Source organism: Dipodomys spectabilis, unplaced genomic scaffold (genome assembly GCF_019054845.1).
Source record: "Dipodomys spectabilis isolate Male_0828 unplaced genomic scaffold, ASM1905484v1 ptg000034l, whole genome shotgun sequence".
NCBI classification, from domain to species: domain Eukaryota; kingdom Metazoa; phylum Chordata; class Mammalia; order Rodentia; family Heteromyidae; genus Dipodomys; species Dipodomys spectabilis.
In genome coordinates this window covers 4,936,751-4,954,353 of record NW_024870711.1, presented here as the reverse complement: position 1 = coordinate 4,954,353, position 17,603 = coordinate 4,936,751, and the positions used below count along the sequence as shown (strand labels likewise).

The following is a 17,603-nucleotide window of genomic DNA, read 5'->3' as shown; positions in this document are numbered from 1 at the left end:
GCCACTTATTTAACTTAAACTTGAGGAAAACAGTCCCAAACTACCTAATACAGGAGTCCTTCTCCCTTCTCCAGAAAGAAGGCCTTGAGAAGGTGAGGAATTGAATCCACCCTCTGCTCTATCATCTGGATCACACTGCCTCGTGCCTGATTAGCAAAGTTCAGGGCCACCTCTGTCCCCTTCCAGCGCCAGGATCACCACAGTGGAACAAGCAACCTAGGATTCTGTCTGACACAAAGTCACTGATTCTCAGAATGAGCCTTTAGGGTTGTATCATACCTCAGAGCACCATGCCCACATCCTCAGATGACCTGTTGTGGAGCCGCGTGACTCTGAGAGAATCTATGACCTTGAGGAATGCCACAATTCCTGTTTATTTCACATTCTCTCACAGGTCTCATCCATAGTGTCATGAGGTCATGGCCTAATGACCCTTCCAAGCCCCTACTTCCTGGGCTTCCTTCTCCCTGCCCCCTCGCTTTATTTCCCTCCCTCCCACCCCCATACCCTGTGGTGACTCTGAGGGGGATTTCTCTTCCAGATACAGATTGGCTGCCACACAGATGACCTGACCAGAGCCAGCAAGCTGTTCAGAGGCCCACTCGTGATTAACCGGTGCTGCCTGGACAAGCCCACAAAATCAATCACCTGTCTCTGGGGTGGCCTGCTGTACATCATCGTGCCTCAGAGCAGCAAACTGGGTTCTGTGCCCATCACCATTAAGGGGGCTGTACATGCTCCATATTATAAACTGGGTGAGTGAAAGCTGTGGGGAAGAGCTGGGAATGTCAGATTCACTGGGACTGTTTAGAGAAAAATGTAAACTGGTGGAAGACAGGAGGGTGGCTTCCTCAGATGTAGCACTGGGGCCAAGAAGAAAAGACTGAACGTTGTGGCACACGCCTGATCATGTTTCCAGGCCAGATGGGGCAAAAGCATGAGACCTTATCTGAAAAACAAAAATTAAAAGCAAAAGGATTGGGGGCATGGCCCAAGTGGTAGAGGCCCTAAGTCCAATCACCAGTGCCACAAAACGTGAATATGTGTATATGCATATGTTTGTATATATGTGTTTATCTTCATGTATATATACACACATAGATACAAGTATATATGTATGTGTATGTGTATATATAGATGTATGGGTGTAGATAGATAGATAGATGTATGTATCCATCCAATAGGGATATCAGAAGGATGGAAAGAAGAGGGGATGTGGCTATTCATGACCTGGGTATTCTCCTGGAGCCCAGGTTGTATATTTGAAACTTGAAGGATGTGGTAAAGAAGCCGGGCATTGGTGACTCACGCCTGTCATCGTAGCTACTCAGGAGGCTGAGATCTGAGGATTACAGTTCAAAGCCAGCCTGGGCAGGAAAGTTGATGAGACTCTTTTTTTTTGTCGGTTGTGGGGCCTGAACTCTGGGCCTGAGCACTGTCCCTGACCTCTTCACCTCAAGGCTAGTGATCTACCACTTGAGCCACAGCGCCACTTCCAGCTTTTTTGCTTATGTGGTACTGAGGAATCGAACCCAGGGCTTCATTCATGCAAGGCAAACACTACTACCACTGAGCCACTTTCCCAGCCATCAATGAGACTCTTATCTCCAGTTAACCAGCAGAAAAGCAGACGTGGCACTGTGGCTCAAGTGGTAGAGCACTCACCTTGATTGAACAGCTCAGGGTCAGTGCCCAGGCCCAGAGTTCAAGCCCCTTGACCGAACAAAAACAAAAAAGGATGTGGTAAAGTGTGTTCAAGCCCCATGGCCTCTTTTCTAGGAGAGACATCCCAGGAAGAGTGGAAGAGGCGTATCCAAGAGCACCCAGGTCCCTGGGGTGAGCTGGCTACGGACAACATCATCCTGACAGTGCCAACTGCCAATCTGCGTGCCCTGGAGAACCCCGAGCCACTGCTCCGCCTCTGGGACGAGGTGATGCAGGCTGTGGCACGGCTGGGAGCCGAGCCCTTCCCGTTGCGTCTGCCTCAGAGAATCGTGGCCGACGTGCAGATCTCAGTCGGTGGGTGCTCTGAGCAAATCCCTGTCTGTAGTACCTTCCTTGTCTCCACAGCAGGTAGCCAGGGGGGTAGAAGTGTTCTGCTAGCAAGGTGTAGATAATTAAAGGATGAATTAATAGAAGCAATTAATTAAAATTAATTAAATAATCATAAATAAAAAGTTTAAGGGAAAAATTAATATCCGAAATCATAGTAGAGGTCACATGTTATAAGCTGTCAGAGGCCTCCAGAGATGTCACCCAAGCCTTCAAGGTATCCCGTGGGGGTAAAGCAGAGGACCTGGACTAGCTCAGAGTTAGAAGACACTGAATCATGAGCTCTTTGCCTTTGGGTCAGGGAGGCTAAAAAATACGGATAAAGGGTGTACAAACCTTAAGGAACCAATGAAGGTTTTCTTGGCTTGCATGCGTCATTACTATTCAGTGTCAACCTGAACAACTCCACATGTAATAATGAACAGTCTATGAGACTGCTCATAGAGCTGAATTTGGAGAAGATGATGTTACAGTGTGGGCTTATATGGATAAGGTGCCATCATCAAAACGAAAACCTCCAATGCCGCCCTGAATGGCCATCTGCACCCTGCCTCCTCCTGCCTCTGTTGTCCTGCTTTACGTTGGAAGGCAGGTGGAGACACTACTGCAGGATGAGCATAGGAATGGAAGCCCCAGAACTGGCTGTGGTGGGAAGATCAGGCGTTCGAGGCCAGGCTTGGACTATAGAATGAGTTCCAGAAAACCTGGGTTATGTCACAAGATGCTATCTCAAAGAAAGAGAAAAGAAATTCTGGAAAGATTTGGGTTTGGATTGATTGCCCTTTTGGAGCATGGCAGTTGTTGAACGCTGTCTGGAGCTACTGGGTATTCGGGAAGGGAAGTGGCTCAGAGAAATATTTCATGAGATGAGCAGTTCAGCCATGACCCTTTCCTCTCCCCCTCCCCCTGCCTTTCCAGGCTGGATGCACGCAGGGTACCCCATCATGTGCCACCTGGAGTCAGTGCAGGAGCTCATCAATGAGAAGCTCATCAGAACCAAGGGGCTGTGGGGCCCGGTGCACGAGCTGGGCCGCAACCAGCAGCGGCAGGAGTGGGAGTTCCCCCCGCACACCACTGAGGCCACCTGCAACCTGTGGTGTGTCTATGTACACGAAACGGTCCTGGGCATTCCACGGAGCCGTGCTAACATTGCCCTGTGGCCCCCTGTGCGGGAGAAGAGAGTTCGAATCTACCTGGGCAAGGGGCCTAATGTGAAAAACTGGAATGCATGGACTGCACTGGAAACGTATTTGCAGGTACTGGGCAAGGATCAAGGGCAATGAGGCTCCTTGCTGTGGGGACTGCATGTTGGATGAGATGATAATGCTAGTGACCAAAAAGACCTACCATCACACCTCGGTAGGAATATACAATAGCAGAGAAAGCACTGAGGAACTGTAAACCTATTTGCAGGGCCAAATAGAATACTATTAATACGCTTACTCTCGCTGGCTTTAAAAGCCAGCCACACCTGTAGTTAAAGCCAAATGCTCCTACTCAGTAGCTATTGAACAACCTTCCTCACACACACACTATATATAGGTTATGACCTGTTTCTTCCTTAGAGGAGTATATCAGTTCCACCTCTTGTAGGCAGTCCAAGATTCCTCGCTGTCCTGTGCCTGGAGGTTGGCTTGTTGTTCGATGCCCCAGTTCTCTGTCCCAGAGGCCTGGATCAGCTCCGAGGCCTGGATCACTATAGCCTCAGCTTAAGGCCAGGATGTTCTATTCTGGTGTTTCCACCTGCCAGAGTATTTCTCTGTCGATTCTCTCTGCTATGAGAAGGATGTAAAATGGCCAGGGAGCCCCTGCTTTCACCTTAGTGTTGGCGTTGCTTTGCCCCCAGGAACAAACATTCCTCATCCAAAAGAGACTGTCCAAGTACCTCTCAACTTGAAAGTCCTGTCACCCTGACTAACATGAACTCTTTCTGTGGCTTTGGGGAGCCTACCTCTTTCTAAAATTGTCATTTAATTTTTCGTTCTGGCTAGCTAGACTGTCTATCATTTTCTGCTTCTAACTAACTTCTGCTTCTAACTAACTCTGCTTCTAACTAACTTTTTCTTCCAAAGGCCAGTTTATTAGCCTTGTGCATTAACGCAGAGCTCTAATTCATGAGCTTCGCATTACACCAAGATAGGGGTGGGAATCTTGCAGTTGTTGGGGTTTAACGTCACAACTACGAAAGTTAATGAAGGCGGTTCTACTTCAGCCCTCGTGTGCTATCCCATCACTATCTTCACAATCACGAGAAAGATGAATGATATGGGTAGAAAATATTGATGCTGATCATTACAGTTATTGCTATAACCATCAGCGATGGTGTCTGCTTTGTGCCATGCACTGTGCCAGCCCCCAGACCGTATTTAAAATTTTGCGTGCCGCTGAGCCCAGGATGCAAAGCAGAGAGAGGCCAGTGACGGATAGGAAGCTAGTGGTCAGTGTGTTCAATACCTCGACTTTGTATTTGCTGTCTTTGTGAGTTGGATGTCTCACTTACTTCTCCCCTCTCTTTCTAGCTTCAGGAGGCCTTTGGTTGGGAGCCATTCATCCGTCTCTTCACTGAGTATAGAAACCAGACCAACTTGCCCACAGATAATGTGGACAAAATGAATCTGTGGGTCAAGATGTTCTCCCACCAAGTACAGAAGAATCTGGCTCCGTTCTTTGAGGCCTGGGCCTGGCCCATCCAGAAGGAAGTGGCTACCAGCCTGGCCTATCTGCCTGAATGGAAGGAAAATATTATGAAATTGTACCTCCTCACACAGATGTAAGGAGTGCCCATCGAGGTGGCAGGTAGAGAGGTTTGGGGAGGTAGCAGAGGTGGGGATTTACTCCCCTACCTCTGTCCACGAGGGTCCTGGCCTTGCCTTCCTAGTTCAGTGCCCCTGTGTCTTATGACCAACTTCTGTCTCTAGGAAGTGGGTTAAGAACACAGCAAGACACGGGTAAGAATTCTTCAGGAACAAGGCCTTCTGTTGGTTCATGAGCCCTGCTCCTTTACTCTCAGTGGTCAGATTCCTTCCTGCCCATATTGACCCCATTCTGAGAGCTTGGGCACCTGTTTCTAGATTTATTGGCCTTTGGTCCCTCCTCCCAGATCATAGCTAGAGGGTGGTTCTTAGCTTGGCATTCTGAGGATTCTCTCTGGGCTTTTACTCACTGGTCAAAAAATCACCATAGATCTCCCCTTTAAGACAAATTTCTTTTGTTATCCAGACAGCTCCCATATGACTCACACATTTTGTAAGTTTACAAAGCTCTTGAAAAGCAGCCAGGTATAGTGGGAAGAACCTAGATCCTAGCTTTTGGGAAAGTCACTTAAAGAGTGTACATTTCCTTGTGTGTGAAATGGGTCTCACAGGAATCTCCATGAAAATTCAGGTGGATGAACTATATATACAGTGCATACTATCTATAGTGCATACTATCTTAAGGGGTTGTTTGATTTCATGCTGCCTCACAAAATGGGGAATCTACTGCTTTCCATAGCTTTGCAATTAAGATCCTCATTTCTACTAGTGTTGAAATCCTAGAGTTCAAGTCCTGGGTCTTTCACTTATTAATTGTATGGCTCTGAAAAATCCTTTAACTTCTCTGTGACTCAGTTTCCTCATTCTATAAAATGGGATCTGCTTTACAGGATTATTGTGAGGGTTCAATTGTGTACAACAGAAAGGGTAACTAGAACAGCACCTCAAAATTAGTAAGAATAGGGGGGAAATCTTGGTTAGCATTTTTATCTAATTAGCTCAATATCATTTTAGAGCTAGACTTAACTTTTACGTGGAATTTTCACATAAGTACATAATTTTTCATTTCTTTAAACTGATACATGGAAATACAAAAATTATCTCTAGTTAGCCACAAAAAAGGCCAAAAGTGGAGCTGTGGCTCAAGTGATAGAGCACTAGCCCTGAGAAAAAACACCCCAAGGACAGTGCCCAGGCCCGCACACACATACACACACACACACACACACACACACACACACACACACACACACACGTCATGCTAATGTGCTAGATATTATGTGATGTTTGATATGTTTATGCATTCTGTAAAACCTATCTGTCTCCTCAAACACCTGTCATTTCTTCACAGTCTAAACATTCAAAATCATTTCTGAAATATATTTTTTAAATATACAGTTCAAAACTGAAATATACAGTTGAAATGTACAGTTCATAATTGTTTTCTATCCCACCTCATTTTATACCGCACCCTGCAAGGATTCTGGTATGTTGCTCTATGAGTCTAAAGACATTAAATTTAGAGTAGGTTTTGACTGGTTGGTTGGCTTGGTTGAAACAGGTCCTTGCTATGTATCTCTGACCTCAAACTGTATTCTTCTTTCCAAGTTCTAGGGTCATAGGCATAAGCTACCTATCGCTTTGGCCCTAGTTTAGCTGTAAAACGAAACAAAAACCACATTGTAAAAACTGCCAAGAAACAAAAACAAAAGTTCATTAGGTTTGGTTTCTTTGGAGCCAAATTTCCTTCTTTAAATCCACAGTGGAAGTCTGTGTAAAAACCAGAACAATTCCTAGATGCTATTCATCCTTCACAAACTGTAGACATCCAACTTCTTTGTAATGGTGTTCAGATTTCATAGTGACACACATTCAGAACACAGTCTCTGTCAAAAGTCACTTGCCACACACATCTTACTTTTGGAACACAATAGAAATAGCCCAAATTTATCTAGTTGCCAAACATTCAAAGATGTTCCAGTGTCCTGCTATCTTTTCTTTACAGTTTTAACTAGAATTGTGCTCTAGGGTTGAGTTTGCAGGCATCCAGCTGTTGTTTTTTTTATTAGGTCACTTCTTTATTTACATTAACACACCATTTTTATTTGCTTAATTAGTAATTTGGAGAATATGTAGACATTAAGATTTGAACTACATAAAGTTTTTGTGTTTAGGGGAAGGAAGGGGATTTCTTCATCATGTCATTTCTGAGTTCTGTAATTATGTCCCCTTATTTCATAAACATCTGTTGCTTAGATTCGTTGAACTTAGGTGTTGAATATTCACTCAACATTGAATCGCCATTAATTATGAAGTGTTGAGTATGTGCCAGATATTGATTCTTCCTGTGTGTACATTGTTTCATTTAATCTTCACAATAATTTCATGGAGATAGAAACCATTACCACTGCCATTTTAGAACGGGAGAACTGAGTTTGCAGCAAATTACATAAGGCTGTATTGCTAATAAGTGGAGCATCTGTGAGTTGAACCCAGGCATCCTGGTTCCAGACCAGTTATAAATAATTACAGTGCTTAAATACAGAAACCAGTCAGCAAACAAAAGGACCATTATGCCATAACATGCCAGAGTTTTTGGCTCCTTATATTTACTCCTCATCTAATTTTAGCAAAGCAAAAAATCCTTTGCTTACACTAAATGCCAGCCCAAAGGAAGAATTAAAGATGTTTCCAAATAAGCAACACTTAAGGCGAACCCTTTCCATTAGACAAGTCTTTTAGGTTCTGAGCCATTCAGGTTTTAGTCATTTTCTCCAGAGTGCCCTGAAAAAAAAATCCTCTAGTTTATTAGATTTTGAGTGATGGATTATTTTGGTAAGTGCCTGACACCCTCCTCCTAGGTCCTATATATTGCATGTTCTCAGGGAGGAACTTAGATCCTCAGCCTTTCAGAATTCAGTTTTATCCACCCCTGCTCCCTGCTTAATCCATTCTCAGCAGTAAATCCTGGGAATCCTTTAAAATTAAAAAAAAAAAAAGCAAAGTTATCTATGTTACACCCCTGTGTGAAAGCCTCCAATGGGACTTCCAATTTAAGATGATGGACTGAACATGTAAGTTTACCTCCCCTCCTTCCCCAGGCCCCACTGAAATTGAAGTTCAAGAAAAAAAGAGAATTGAATCTCAGCAAAGGAAACAGAAGGCATTTGATTGGAGAAGATCTCAACACCTGTCCAGAAGAGAGAAAAAAACAGGAGGAAGTATGGTAATGCATGGAACGAAGGTACCTTTCAGACAGAATATACGCTGGTCTGAACATCATAACCCCAAAGAGACTTGAACATTGAAAATGTCTATTTACAAAAGAATTGTACCAGTTGTAAATTTGTTCCCTATCCTATTCTACTCCAACCCTTGTGCACAAAAACAGGCAACCTATTCTTGGTAACAGTTTAAAATTCATTGTCATTGTGGTTGTATGTATAAAGGAGTTGCATAAACTGCCTAAGGAGAGGTAAGAGTTGGTGCTGCAAATAAAATTCTTTCTGTGGAAATGAGTGGTCCCCTAGCCTATTCCCCAACTCTCTACTGAGAGTTGAGACCGATAGTGAAGTGTCCAGTTACAGAAGAACTTGCTGTTGAAACAGATCCAAACACAGAATCACAGAAGAAACACATACCAATTCCTGAGAAGTCAGTACTTCACATTTAAGCTTCAGTGTGAGTTTTCATCTAGGGATTCCCAAACATGGAGGTAAGGAGGGAAGAGAAGGGAGAAGTATAAGGAAAATAACCATGTAGAATTAAAGGTTTGAAAATTACTACCAACACTAGAGGAAATTAAGTTAATGAGGGGAAAAATATGACATAAAATTCTGTCTATCTTTAGAGAGATTTTACTACCAGAAAAAAAAAAAGAGAAAACTCATAATAACAAGAATCCTTTGAAGGTAAAATAGAACTGCCAAAAGTATTCATTCGGTAGACCAGGCTGAAAAGTAAAATGAAAGAAATCTCCCCAGATTCACAGCAAAAAAAAAAAACATATAGACAGAAAATATGAGGAAAGGAAGAGACATAGACAACCAATTATACGTAACCATTAGGTTCTCTAGAAAACATGGAGGAAGAAATAAAAAGGAAAATAATTGAACTGAAAAAACTAAGTCTCCAGACTAACAGACCAAAACGGCCTATACACCTAGGCACAATCTGATGAAATTTTGGAATACTAAAGAAAGAGGGAAGATGTTAAAGTGGCCAGAGGGGAAAATTAGGTCATCATAATTAGTTCACCAAAGCAGAGATGAGAAATAGACCACAGCAGAATTTTCAACAGCAGCACTGATGCTGTAGGACAATGGATCAGTGTGTTCGCATAGCTTCTGGAAAATTTCAGTACCCAGGATTGCATGGAAGGCAGGCTTTCAAGACGAAGGCCAAAGGCATTTTCTGGCAAGCACGTTTTCAGTTTAGTTCCTCAGTAAAGGTCCTAAAGACCTCCCTTAGGACCTTTACTGTGGAAGTACCTTGAGAAAGTTCTCCAGAGAAATGAAGATGGAAACCACAGAAAAGGAAATAGGATATAGAAAACAAGAGGTCTCGCCCATGTTATCTTGTTCTAAAGCAGTGGTTGTTCCAAAAGAATGCCTGAGTCCAGAGTGATGGTTATTCCCAAGGATTTCTGACTGTAGAGTTACAATTGCCCAGCAGTACCATTTTGGATGAGAGCACATCTCAGAGTCTCATCTCAGGCTCTGAAAAATACGCATTCTGTGCCATAGTATCCATGAGACACTGGAATGATTGAAAATAAAAGACACACATTCTTTAATCAACAGAAAGATAGACAAATCAGAAAGGTGTCAAGAATCCAAGGCTCAATGCTGAAGAAAAAAAAAAGTGAGTATCTGACTTGGCTTACCCATGAGTCTAAGAAGAGAGTCGTGACTTTGGCGGTAGGTACATTTCCTTTCCCAAGGTACAGGTATGGCGTTGGGTGTGTATGAGAGAAAATATCTTGACTTTTACTTGTCTCCCAGTGAAAACCATTTTCATAGCCAAAATAATGGTAATAACTGTGTATTTGTCATCCATGTTCTGATCTGTCAACAAAGCATGGAAGGCTTACTTTCTGATTCCGAATTGAAGTTGAAAGTGATGCTGATATTCTGAGTAGAAAGAAAGCAGAAAAGAGGTTGAGATTTAGTGGGAGAGGGGAAGAGAAGTGGAAGGAAGAGTAGGATATCACGTATGTATTCAAAATGGGGAGGAAATAAAGGTATATCAACCCATGCTATACATTAAACCAATAGAAACACTAAACAGACATGTCTCTCATACATTTGAAGGAGAAGAATGGGCAAAGGAAAATGGGAGATATGTAAGTTAAAATCCTTATCTTTTGTAATGAGGAATTATTAAAGATTAAAAATTGTTCTAAAGTCCATAAATCAAGAAACTTATTGTTGAAACGTTATTTAAATGTAGGAAGTTAGTGGCCAGAAGATTCAAAAATAGATAATTGTGAAAAGCATCTAAGGCTTGGGAGTAAGGAAGATTGGCAAGGAAAACTGTTTTTCATTTCAACTCCTTCTGTACTATTTAATTTTGTACCTTGTGCATGTGTGACTTTGAAAATGTTTCTAATAAACTCAAATAAAAATTCTTCAGTGGCTTCATGTTGACTTAAGATATAAGAGAACCAAAATCCTTGCTTTGCCTTATAAAACCTTCAAGTTAACTATCTGTTGAGCTGGTACTAGGGCTTGAACTCAGGGTCTGAGTACTATACTATACTTAGTTCTTTTGTACAAGGCTGATGCTCCACCACTTGAGCCACAGTTCCACTTCTGGTTTTTTTTGGTGATGAATTGGAGATAGAGTCTCACAGACTTTCTGCCTGGGCTGGCCTTGAACTACAGTCCTCAGATCTCAGCCTCCTGAGTAGCTAGGATTACACACATGAGCCACCATCAAAATATGTAATTCTTCAGTTTTAGCCACATGAAATACCTGGCAATGATTCAATCATACTTTTCTCATGTTTCTGTAGATGTTATTGGAAAAGTGAAAGACGTGCTGGTTGCACAATGTCTGATTAAACAGGTCTACAACTATTTGAGTGAAGGGATGCTCACGAGCCTTCCCTGAAGGATACCACAGCTAGTGTTCTAGCTGGAAATCATGCTCTACTGCCTCTTATTTTGGGAAACATTTCAAGAAGAACCATCTGAGACTACAATCTCTTCTGCGCTCTTGTCCATTTAATCACTCTTCAGGTTTTAGTCTTTCATGATACCAGCTGGCATCTGAGGATTTCTGCCCATCTGTCAGTTCCTTTCCTATGTTCTTTGCCACCTCCCTGTACTTGGTCATCTGCTTACAGCTGTTCCCCTACACGTCACCTATCCGATGGAAATCTTCAGCCTACCAAGCTTCTTATGCCCTGCTTTCTTAGCATCTCTTCCTTCTCCATTTTCATTAACATCTCTGGTTGAAAGTAAGTATTTATAACAAAGCCTTTCCTTGCCTGAACTGGCATCTCCTCTATGTCCCCTGCATCCTTCAATTCTGGAATAAGGACTTGCCCTCACAGAGAACAGTTCCTAGATTGTTATTGTCATAGAAATAACCCAAGTTCTTTTCTGTCTCCCACCACACCACCCTGCACCCTGAACCCTGGTAAAGGGGAAGTAAAATACACCGTGTATTTACTTTCCAGTGTTGTTGAACACAGAGTTACCTGCAGCCCTCTGGTGAATATTAGCTTTACAGGAAATAATTCTGAGGCAGTATTTTTTAGAAATCTTTCTTATGTACTCTTTCTTCATAGGTTAGTCACTGATATACTTAGACACTAAGTATGTATGTAATATACATAATATATAGTATATACATATATACTAAGCATATATACTTAGTGTATATATAGTGTCTAAGTATACCAGTATATATATATAGTATATAATATATACTTTGTATATATACTTAGGGTCTAAGTATATCAGCATTCTACCCCCAAGGCCACAACCTCATTTCCTGTATGGAAGTGTCCTTACAGGCTAATAGACTAATAGTTTAGGCTAGAGTGGCTTTTCTATTCCTTGTAAAACCTAGGACCCCATTGACTTCCTTCTGGAAAAAAATTATTTGAATTATCTCATTGGGTGGGGGGGGTCAATCTTTTGTATATGGAAGATAAGAAGTAGAAGGTGATCTTCCACTTCCCAGAGACATTTCTTCTCAACACACACACACACACACACACGTATGCACATACATATATACACACTTGCATATATGAACTCATGCACACACTTCCATGTGTAAATCATTTGGACTCATGAATTTAATGCTATGGAGAAGCAATTCTTTAGTGTTCTAGTCTCTGGATGGGTGGTTGGTTTCATAGCTAGTCATTATTTTAGGAATAAATTGAATACATGAGAGATAAACAGGTGGAAACAGAGGTGGGACAAAAGGTAGAATATAAAGATAGGAAGAAATAAGCTATACAGTGATCATTGATGACAGTATCAGGAAACAGTTTATGTCAATACCAATATGTGCACCTGAGAGCCATTAAAAAGTTACTCCTAGGCCAGGGGCCAGTGGCTCATGCCTGTTATCCTAGCTACCCAGGAGGCTGCGATCTGAGAATTATGGTTCCAAGCCAACCTGGGCAGGAAAGTCTGTGAGACTCTTATCTCCAATGAACCACCAGGAAATTGGAAATAGAGCTCTGGCTCCAAGTGATAGAATGCTTAGCCTTGAGCAAGAAGGGTTCAGGGACAGCACCCGGGACCTGAGTTTCGCCCCACAACCAACAAAACACAAAATATTTTACTTCTGTTCATTTGAAACTCAAATTTAAAAACACATGAACTGCTGACATTTTGATAAAAGATTCATCTTTAGAGATTGCCAAAAATTATTTATGAACCTTCCAAGTCTGAGTGTATTCCAAGAATTAAATTGAGACTGTAAGATAGAACTTGTGGGACACATGCTTATTATTTGAGGATAAGATGATCAAAGATACAAATACAAAATTCCTTCTAGGAAGGGGCGGGGCAAGGAGAGGGGTAAGGAAGAGGTCCCAGGACACAAGGCCCCTCTCCTTCCCAACAGCACTTGTAGCCCCAGGACCCAAGAACATTCTACAGGTGACATCCATGCCCAGGGCTGTTTGAAGGGTCTGTGCCTTCAATGAGAGCCAAGAACCTGGAAAGTGGTGCTAATTCACTTTAGCCTGCACTAAGGTAATACGTCGAGGCACCAACTCCAGCGTTAAGTTTTTTCAGACACTGAGTTTCTATTTTTTTTAAATTTTTTATTGTGAAAATACCATACAGAGGGGTTACAGTTACATGGGCAAGGTAATGAGTACATTTCTTATCAAGCATTGTTGCCTCCTCCTTTGTTTCCCCTTTCCATCCCTTCCCGTCTCATCTCCTCCCCTCCCCCGCCCCCAGCCCCCAGCCTGGCCAAAGTTGTTTGTTTTTCAACATAACAACTTGTACATCTCATTGTTGCAATGGGTCCACCTGTATCCCTATTTAAATGGTTTGTTTTTGCTCTTCCCCTCCACAAATTATACCAACATCAAATACAGTGAAAGCAGGGGTTATACTGTGGGGGAGGGACATACAAAGCAACAAAGAAATCATCTTATAAATATGTTGTTAGGTGAATTGAAACCCAAGATAAGTATTCAAATTTTTTTTCTTTCTTGCGATTGAGTTTCTATTTTTATACTCGCTGTCTTCATAGCTTAGTGACCCTCTTTGGCAAAGGAAATAATAGGCCTTCATTAGGACTTTTAATAATTAATCAAAAGACAACAGACCATATGAGCTTATTATTTGTTGTTCTCACTAGCTGGGGCAGATTTAAACCTCAGCTCTTCATAGGAAATTAATTATTAAAAAAAAAAAAAGAGGTAGGCAAGCGGCTCACAGATGTAATGTTAAGAATGACTTTTGGCATAAATCCCATTGGATCTACAGTATTGGGGGAAAATAAGGTAAAAAGACATTCCCCTCCCCTGGTCCCTTAGTGGAGGGAGGAATTTCATCATAGCTATCTTAGGGACACTGATTTGCTTCAAGACTCTCTGTCATGGGACTCCTATTGGTTCCAGACATCTGTAATACAAAGCACATAAAAATGTAAGTTTATCTGGTGTTGGTGGCTCACGCCTGTAATCCCGACTACTCACGAGGCTGAGATCTTAGGATCATCATTCAAAGCCAGCCTGAGCAGGAAAGTCTATGAGAGTCTTCTCTCCAAATAACTGCCCCAAAGCCAGAAATGGCCTTGTGGCACAAAGTGATAGAGCACTAGCCTTGAGCACAAAAGTAAAGGGATAGTGCCCAGGCCCTGAGATCAAGCCCCAGGACTGATACACAAAAAGGTATGTTTAGCTTAATTTCAAAAATGCAACCAGAGGAGGACATCAAATACTTTATAACTCTGAGCTTGAACCTGCCCCCATCAAGAGAAATTTACTCTTGGAGAGAAACTGTGTTATAATTTAAGCATCCTTATAAACATACTAAATAATGAAACATGTAATCGGTTAAGTCTTTCATAAATAATCTTAACTTTTCCTTTATTCCCGCCATGACACCAGTTTAATAAACACACTGGAGAGTTATGTGAGGATTATAATGATAAAAATTGTTGTGTTCTTCTTGGATTCTCCAAGAGGCAGAAACCAAAACAGGATCTGATATGCATGAGGCTTATAATGTGATAGAATATGGAGAGAGAACTGCAGGAGGCTGGGAGCAGCACCAGACTTTGGTGTAGATTTAACCTTGGAGAGAAGAGGAAAGAAAAGCTTACACTGCAGTGCGAGTCTCGGGGAGTCTCATGAAGGCCTCTGGGAAGTTCTTGAGCCCAGAGTATCCATCCACAGAGTCCTCCGTCTCCTCACCATCATCCTTCATCACTGGCTGGGAAAAGCCCTTGGGCAGCATGGCCTGGACACCAAGGATTCCAGACCCCACCAGCTGGGGCCACCTGACACGCACAGATCCCATAGTTGGAAATGTGAGAGCAGCACTTTTGTGGCCACCACATTACTTCTTCTTAAAGCAGCTGTGGACACCTGCTGCGGATCATCTTAAAGAGTGACTCTGTAAACCTCCCCAGTCACTCAGGTCAGGAAATGGACATAGGTGGACCTGACATCTCTGTTCCTAAATTAGAATGAGGCTAATCCTTTCCACATTCCTGAAGGGAAAGAATCTACAGGAACACATTAAATAAGTCACGACTAAAAATAACTGAAGGAATCCAAAGAGTAATTCATGATAGCTCACAACTGGAAAGCATTTGTAGGAAGAAGTCCCTGAGCTTGCTTTAGTGGTAAACTGAAAAGACAGCACAGACACTTGAACAGAATTTGACCCCCAAACATTAAACAGTGTGCACTGGTAGCAATAACTCTAGTTTCTCTAGGTTCCTTTAGTGTGCTGGATAATTAAGTATAATATTGTTTATATAGTTATGAATAACCCAGGAAAAGCCCCTCATGGCAATGCAAAGGATTTATGTTTGTTTGACAGAAGCTAATATATATCTACTTACCTTTACAACTTGAAATAGCTTCATTTTCTCCCAAACTTCTTAAGGGAGAGGTTGACTCTCTACACAAAACTAGGATTTGGTTTAGAAAGAAGAGAGGTAGGCTAGGGAATAGATGCTGAAGAGGCAACTATCATGTTTATTATGTGCTGTTTCTTTTTCTTTTTTTTTTTTTTGGGTCCAGTCATGGGGCCTGAACTCTGGGCCTGAACTCTGGGCCTGGGCACTGTCCCTCAGCTCTTCAACTCAAGGCTAGCGCTCTACCTCTTGAGCCACAGCACCACTTCTGGCTTTTTTCTTTTTGCTTATGTGGTGCTGGGGAATCAAACCCAGGGCCTCTGGCATGCAAGGCAAGCGCTCTACCACTGAGCCACCTTCCCAGCCCCATGTGCTGTTTCTTAAATAAAGACTGTTGGATTCAATCTGTACTCCTCAGTAAGGCCCATGACAATCCTCAAAATCTGGCTTAAATGTCTCCTTCTAGGTAGTCCTGTCAACACATGGCCATGATGATGAACTCTGGTCATCTTTCTCATGTGTATCTCCCACTGAGCAACCTCACAGCGTAACGCCTTCCACTCACCCCTGCCCACAGATGACATGTATTAAGATAGATATATAGATAGATAGATAGATAGATAGACAGACAAGTCCAATCAGATGAATGAAGTAAGAAAATAAAGTTAAGACTTGAACATCAACAGGAGAAAAATAAAGTAGCAATCTAGATGGGAAATTCAGCAAGGAAAGAAATTAAAATTGCATTAAAAATATGGAAACATATTAAGTAAAGATTCAATTATTCCAAAATAAAACATAGCAGAAAGACTCGTCAAAACTAGGTAAAACCAAAGATAGATGTTCAGGATCAGTTAAATAATATTGCCCGTCAACACTGTCTTTATTCAGCAGGTCAATAGAGAAAGACCATTCAAGCATTAACTAAAGCGACTACTGCCCATCAAGCCAGTACTGTAAAGGATACTTGCAGGAGTCCTACACACTGTGAGGAAGAAAGCCAATGGCAAACAGGAGAGCTCTGGAAAGAACAAGTTTCATTAGACAAACAGGAGAACTAGGAAATCACCAGACAAGTCAGTAAACCAAAAAACTAAGATGAATGGGAGAGAAAGAACAAACAACACACCAGTTAAACAGAAATCAACAAATGCAATAGTCATCCCAAGGTAAGTGTCTGTATACCTCAAGTAAAGTTGTTTAGACTAGTTGGATTGAGATTAAAAACGAAGATCCAGTGATTGTCTGTCACGCACAGAAAACACTGCACTGACAAAGCCAGACAAAAATGGAAAATACAGAAATCATAGAACCAGCAAGTCCGACGACGTTCACTTCGGGCCAAAAATCAGCCAGCAGAGCTCCAGCAGGTCATGATCTATTGATGAAGGCAGCAATCCTTCAAGAAAATAGGACGATGGTGAATATCCATGTACTCAATGTTGGTATATTCATTTCATTAAACAAATAGCGCTGATTATTAAGTAAAAGGGCCAGGGGGCAAATTTTAAAATTCCTAGTATCAAAGAAAAACACATAAGCCACAACGTACCACCAGGCGACTCTCATAGTGCATGGCTGAGGGCCTCCACTTAAAAACAAAATCAGAGCAGTCTCTGTGTTCGTGGCTCAAACCCACGTCCAACCCTGGGCGAAACTCCAGAGATCCTGGGCCGCGTCTCAAGTCACAGAAGGTCTTAGCACACGTGGGCCTGGGTGAGGGACACCTTCAGAAAGGGAAAGGGCCCGCGGCCCGGAGGGTGCACGGCCGCCTGCGGCCGCCAGGGGGAGCGCGGGCCGCGGCGGCGTCCACGCGGCAGTGGCCCAGCCGCACCCCAGGGAGGACCCGCCGGGAGGAGCCACACCCCACGCGCGGCTGCAGGCCACGCAGTTGTTGCGGGGGGTGGCTGTTTCCCCCGAATATGGTTTGTTGGAGATTTTCTGACAACCTGCCGAGGCCTTGCCCGACAGCGGGCAGGCCGCGACCCCGGAGGCGGCTCTGCCGGCCGCCGTCCCGCCCCAGGTAAGGCCGCCCCGGGAAGAGAGCAACCTCCGGAAAGGAGGCAGTGCTTGGGGCGCGGCCGATCCACCACAAATCCCTGCATGGCCCCCTTTCCAGCCGCACTCCCTCCTCCGGACACGCCACTCCGAGTCAGCCGCCCAGCGGGGCCACTCCGGTCAGCCCGGGCATCTTCAGCCTCCGACAGCCACGCCCCAATGCGG

At 43.0% G+C, this 17,603-nt stretch overlaps 1 protein-coding gene across 3 annotated transcripts in view; it reads left to right on the top strand.

Annotated features, from left to right (window-relative positions):
* The window catches only part of LOC122105909 (TRPM8 channel-associated factor 1), a 37,965-nt gene extending 27,531 nt beyond the window's left edge, over positions 1-10,434 (top strand). For 2 of the 3 annotated variants that reach the window (XM_042677193.1, XM_042677194.1), the window contains exons 5-9: positions 542-755; positions 1,780-2,019; positions 2,971-3,308; positions 4,572-4,822; positions 7,907-10,434. In XM_042677193.1, the coding sequence (XP_042533127.1) occupies positions 542-755; positions 1,780-2,019; positions 2,971-3,308; positions 4,572-4,822; positions 7,907-7,916 (1,053 nt within the window). In that variant the 3' untranslated portion in view covers positions 7,917-10,434. Of the gene's footprint in view, positions 1-541; positions 756-1,779; positions 2,020-2,970; positions 3,309-4,571; positions 4,849-7,906 lie in introns of all 3 variants that reach the window. The other variant, XM_042677195.1, reaches the window with a different exon arrangement.
* Positions 10,435-17,603: the final 7,169 nt, after the last annotated feature.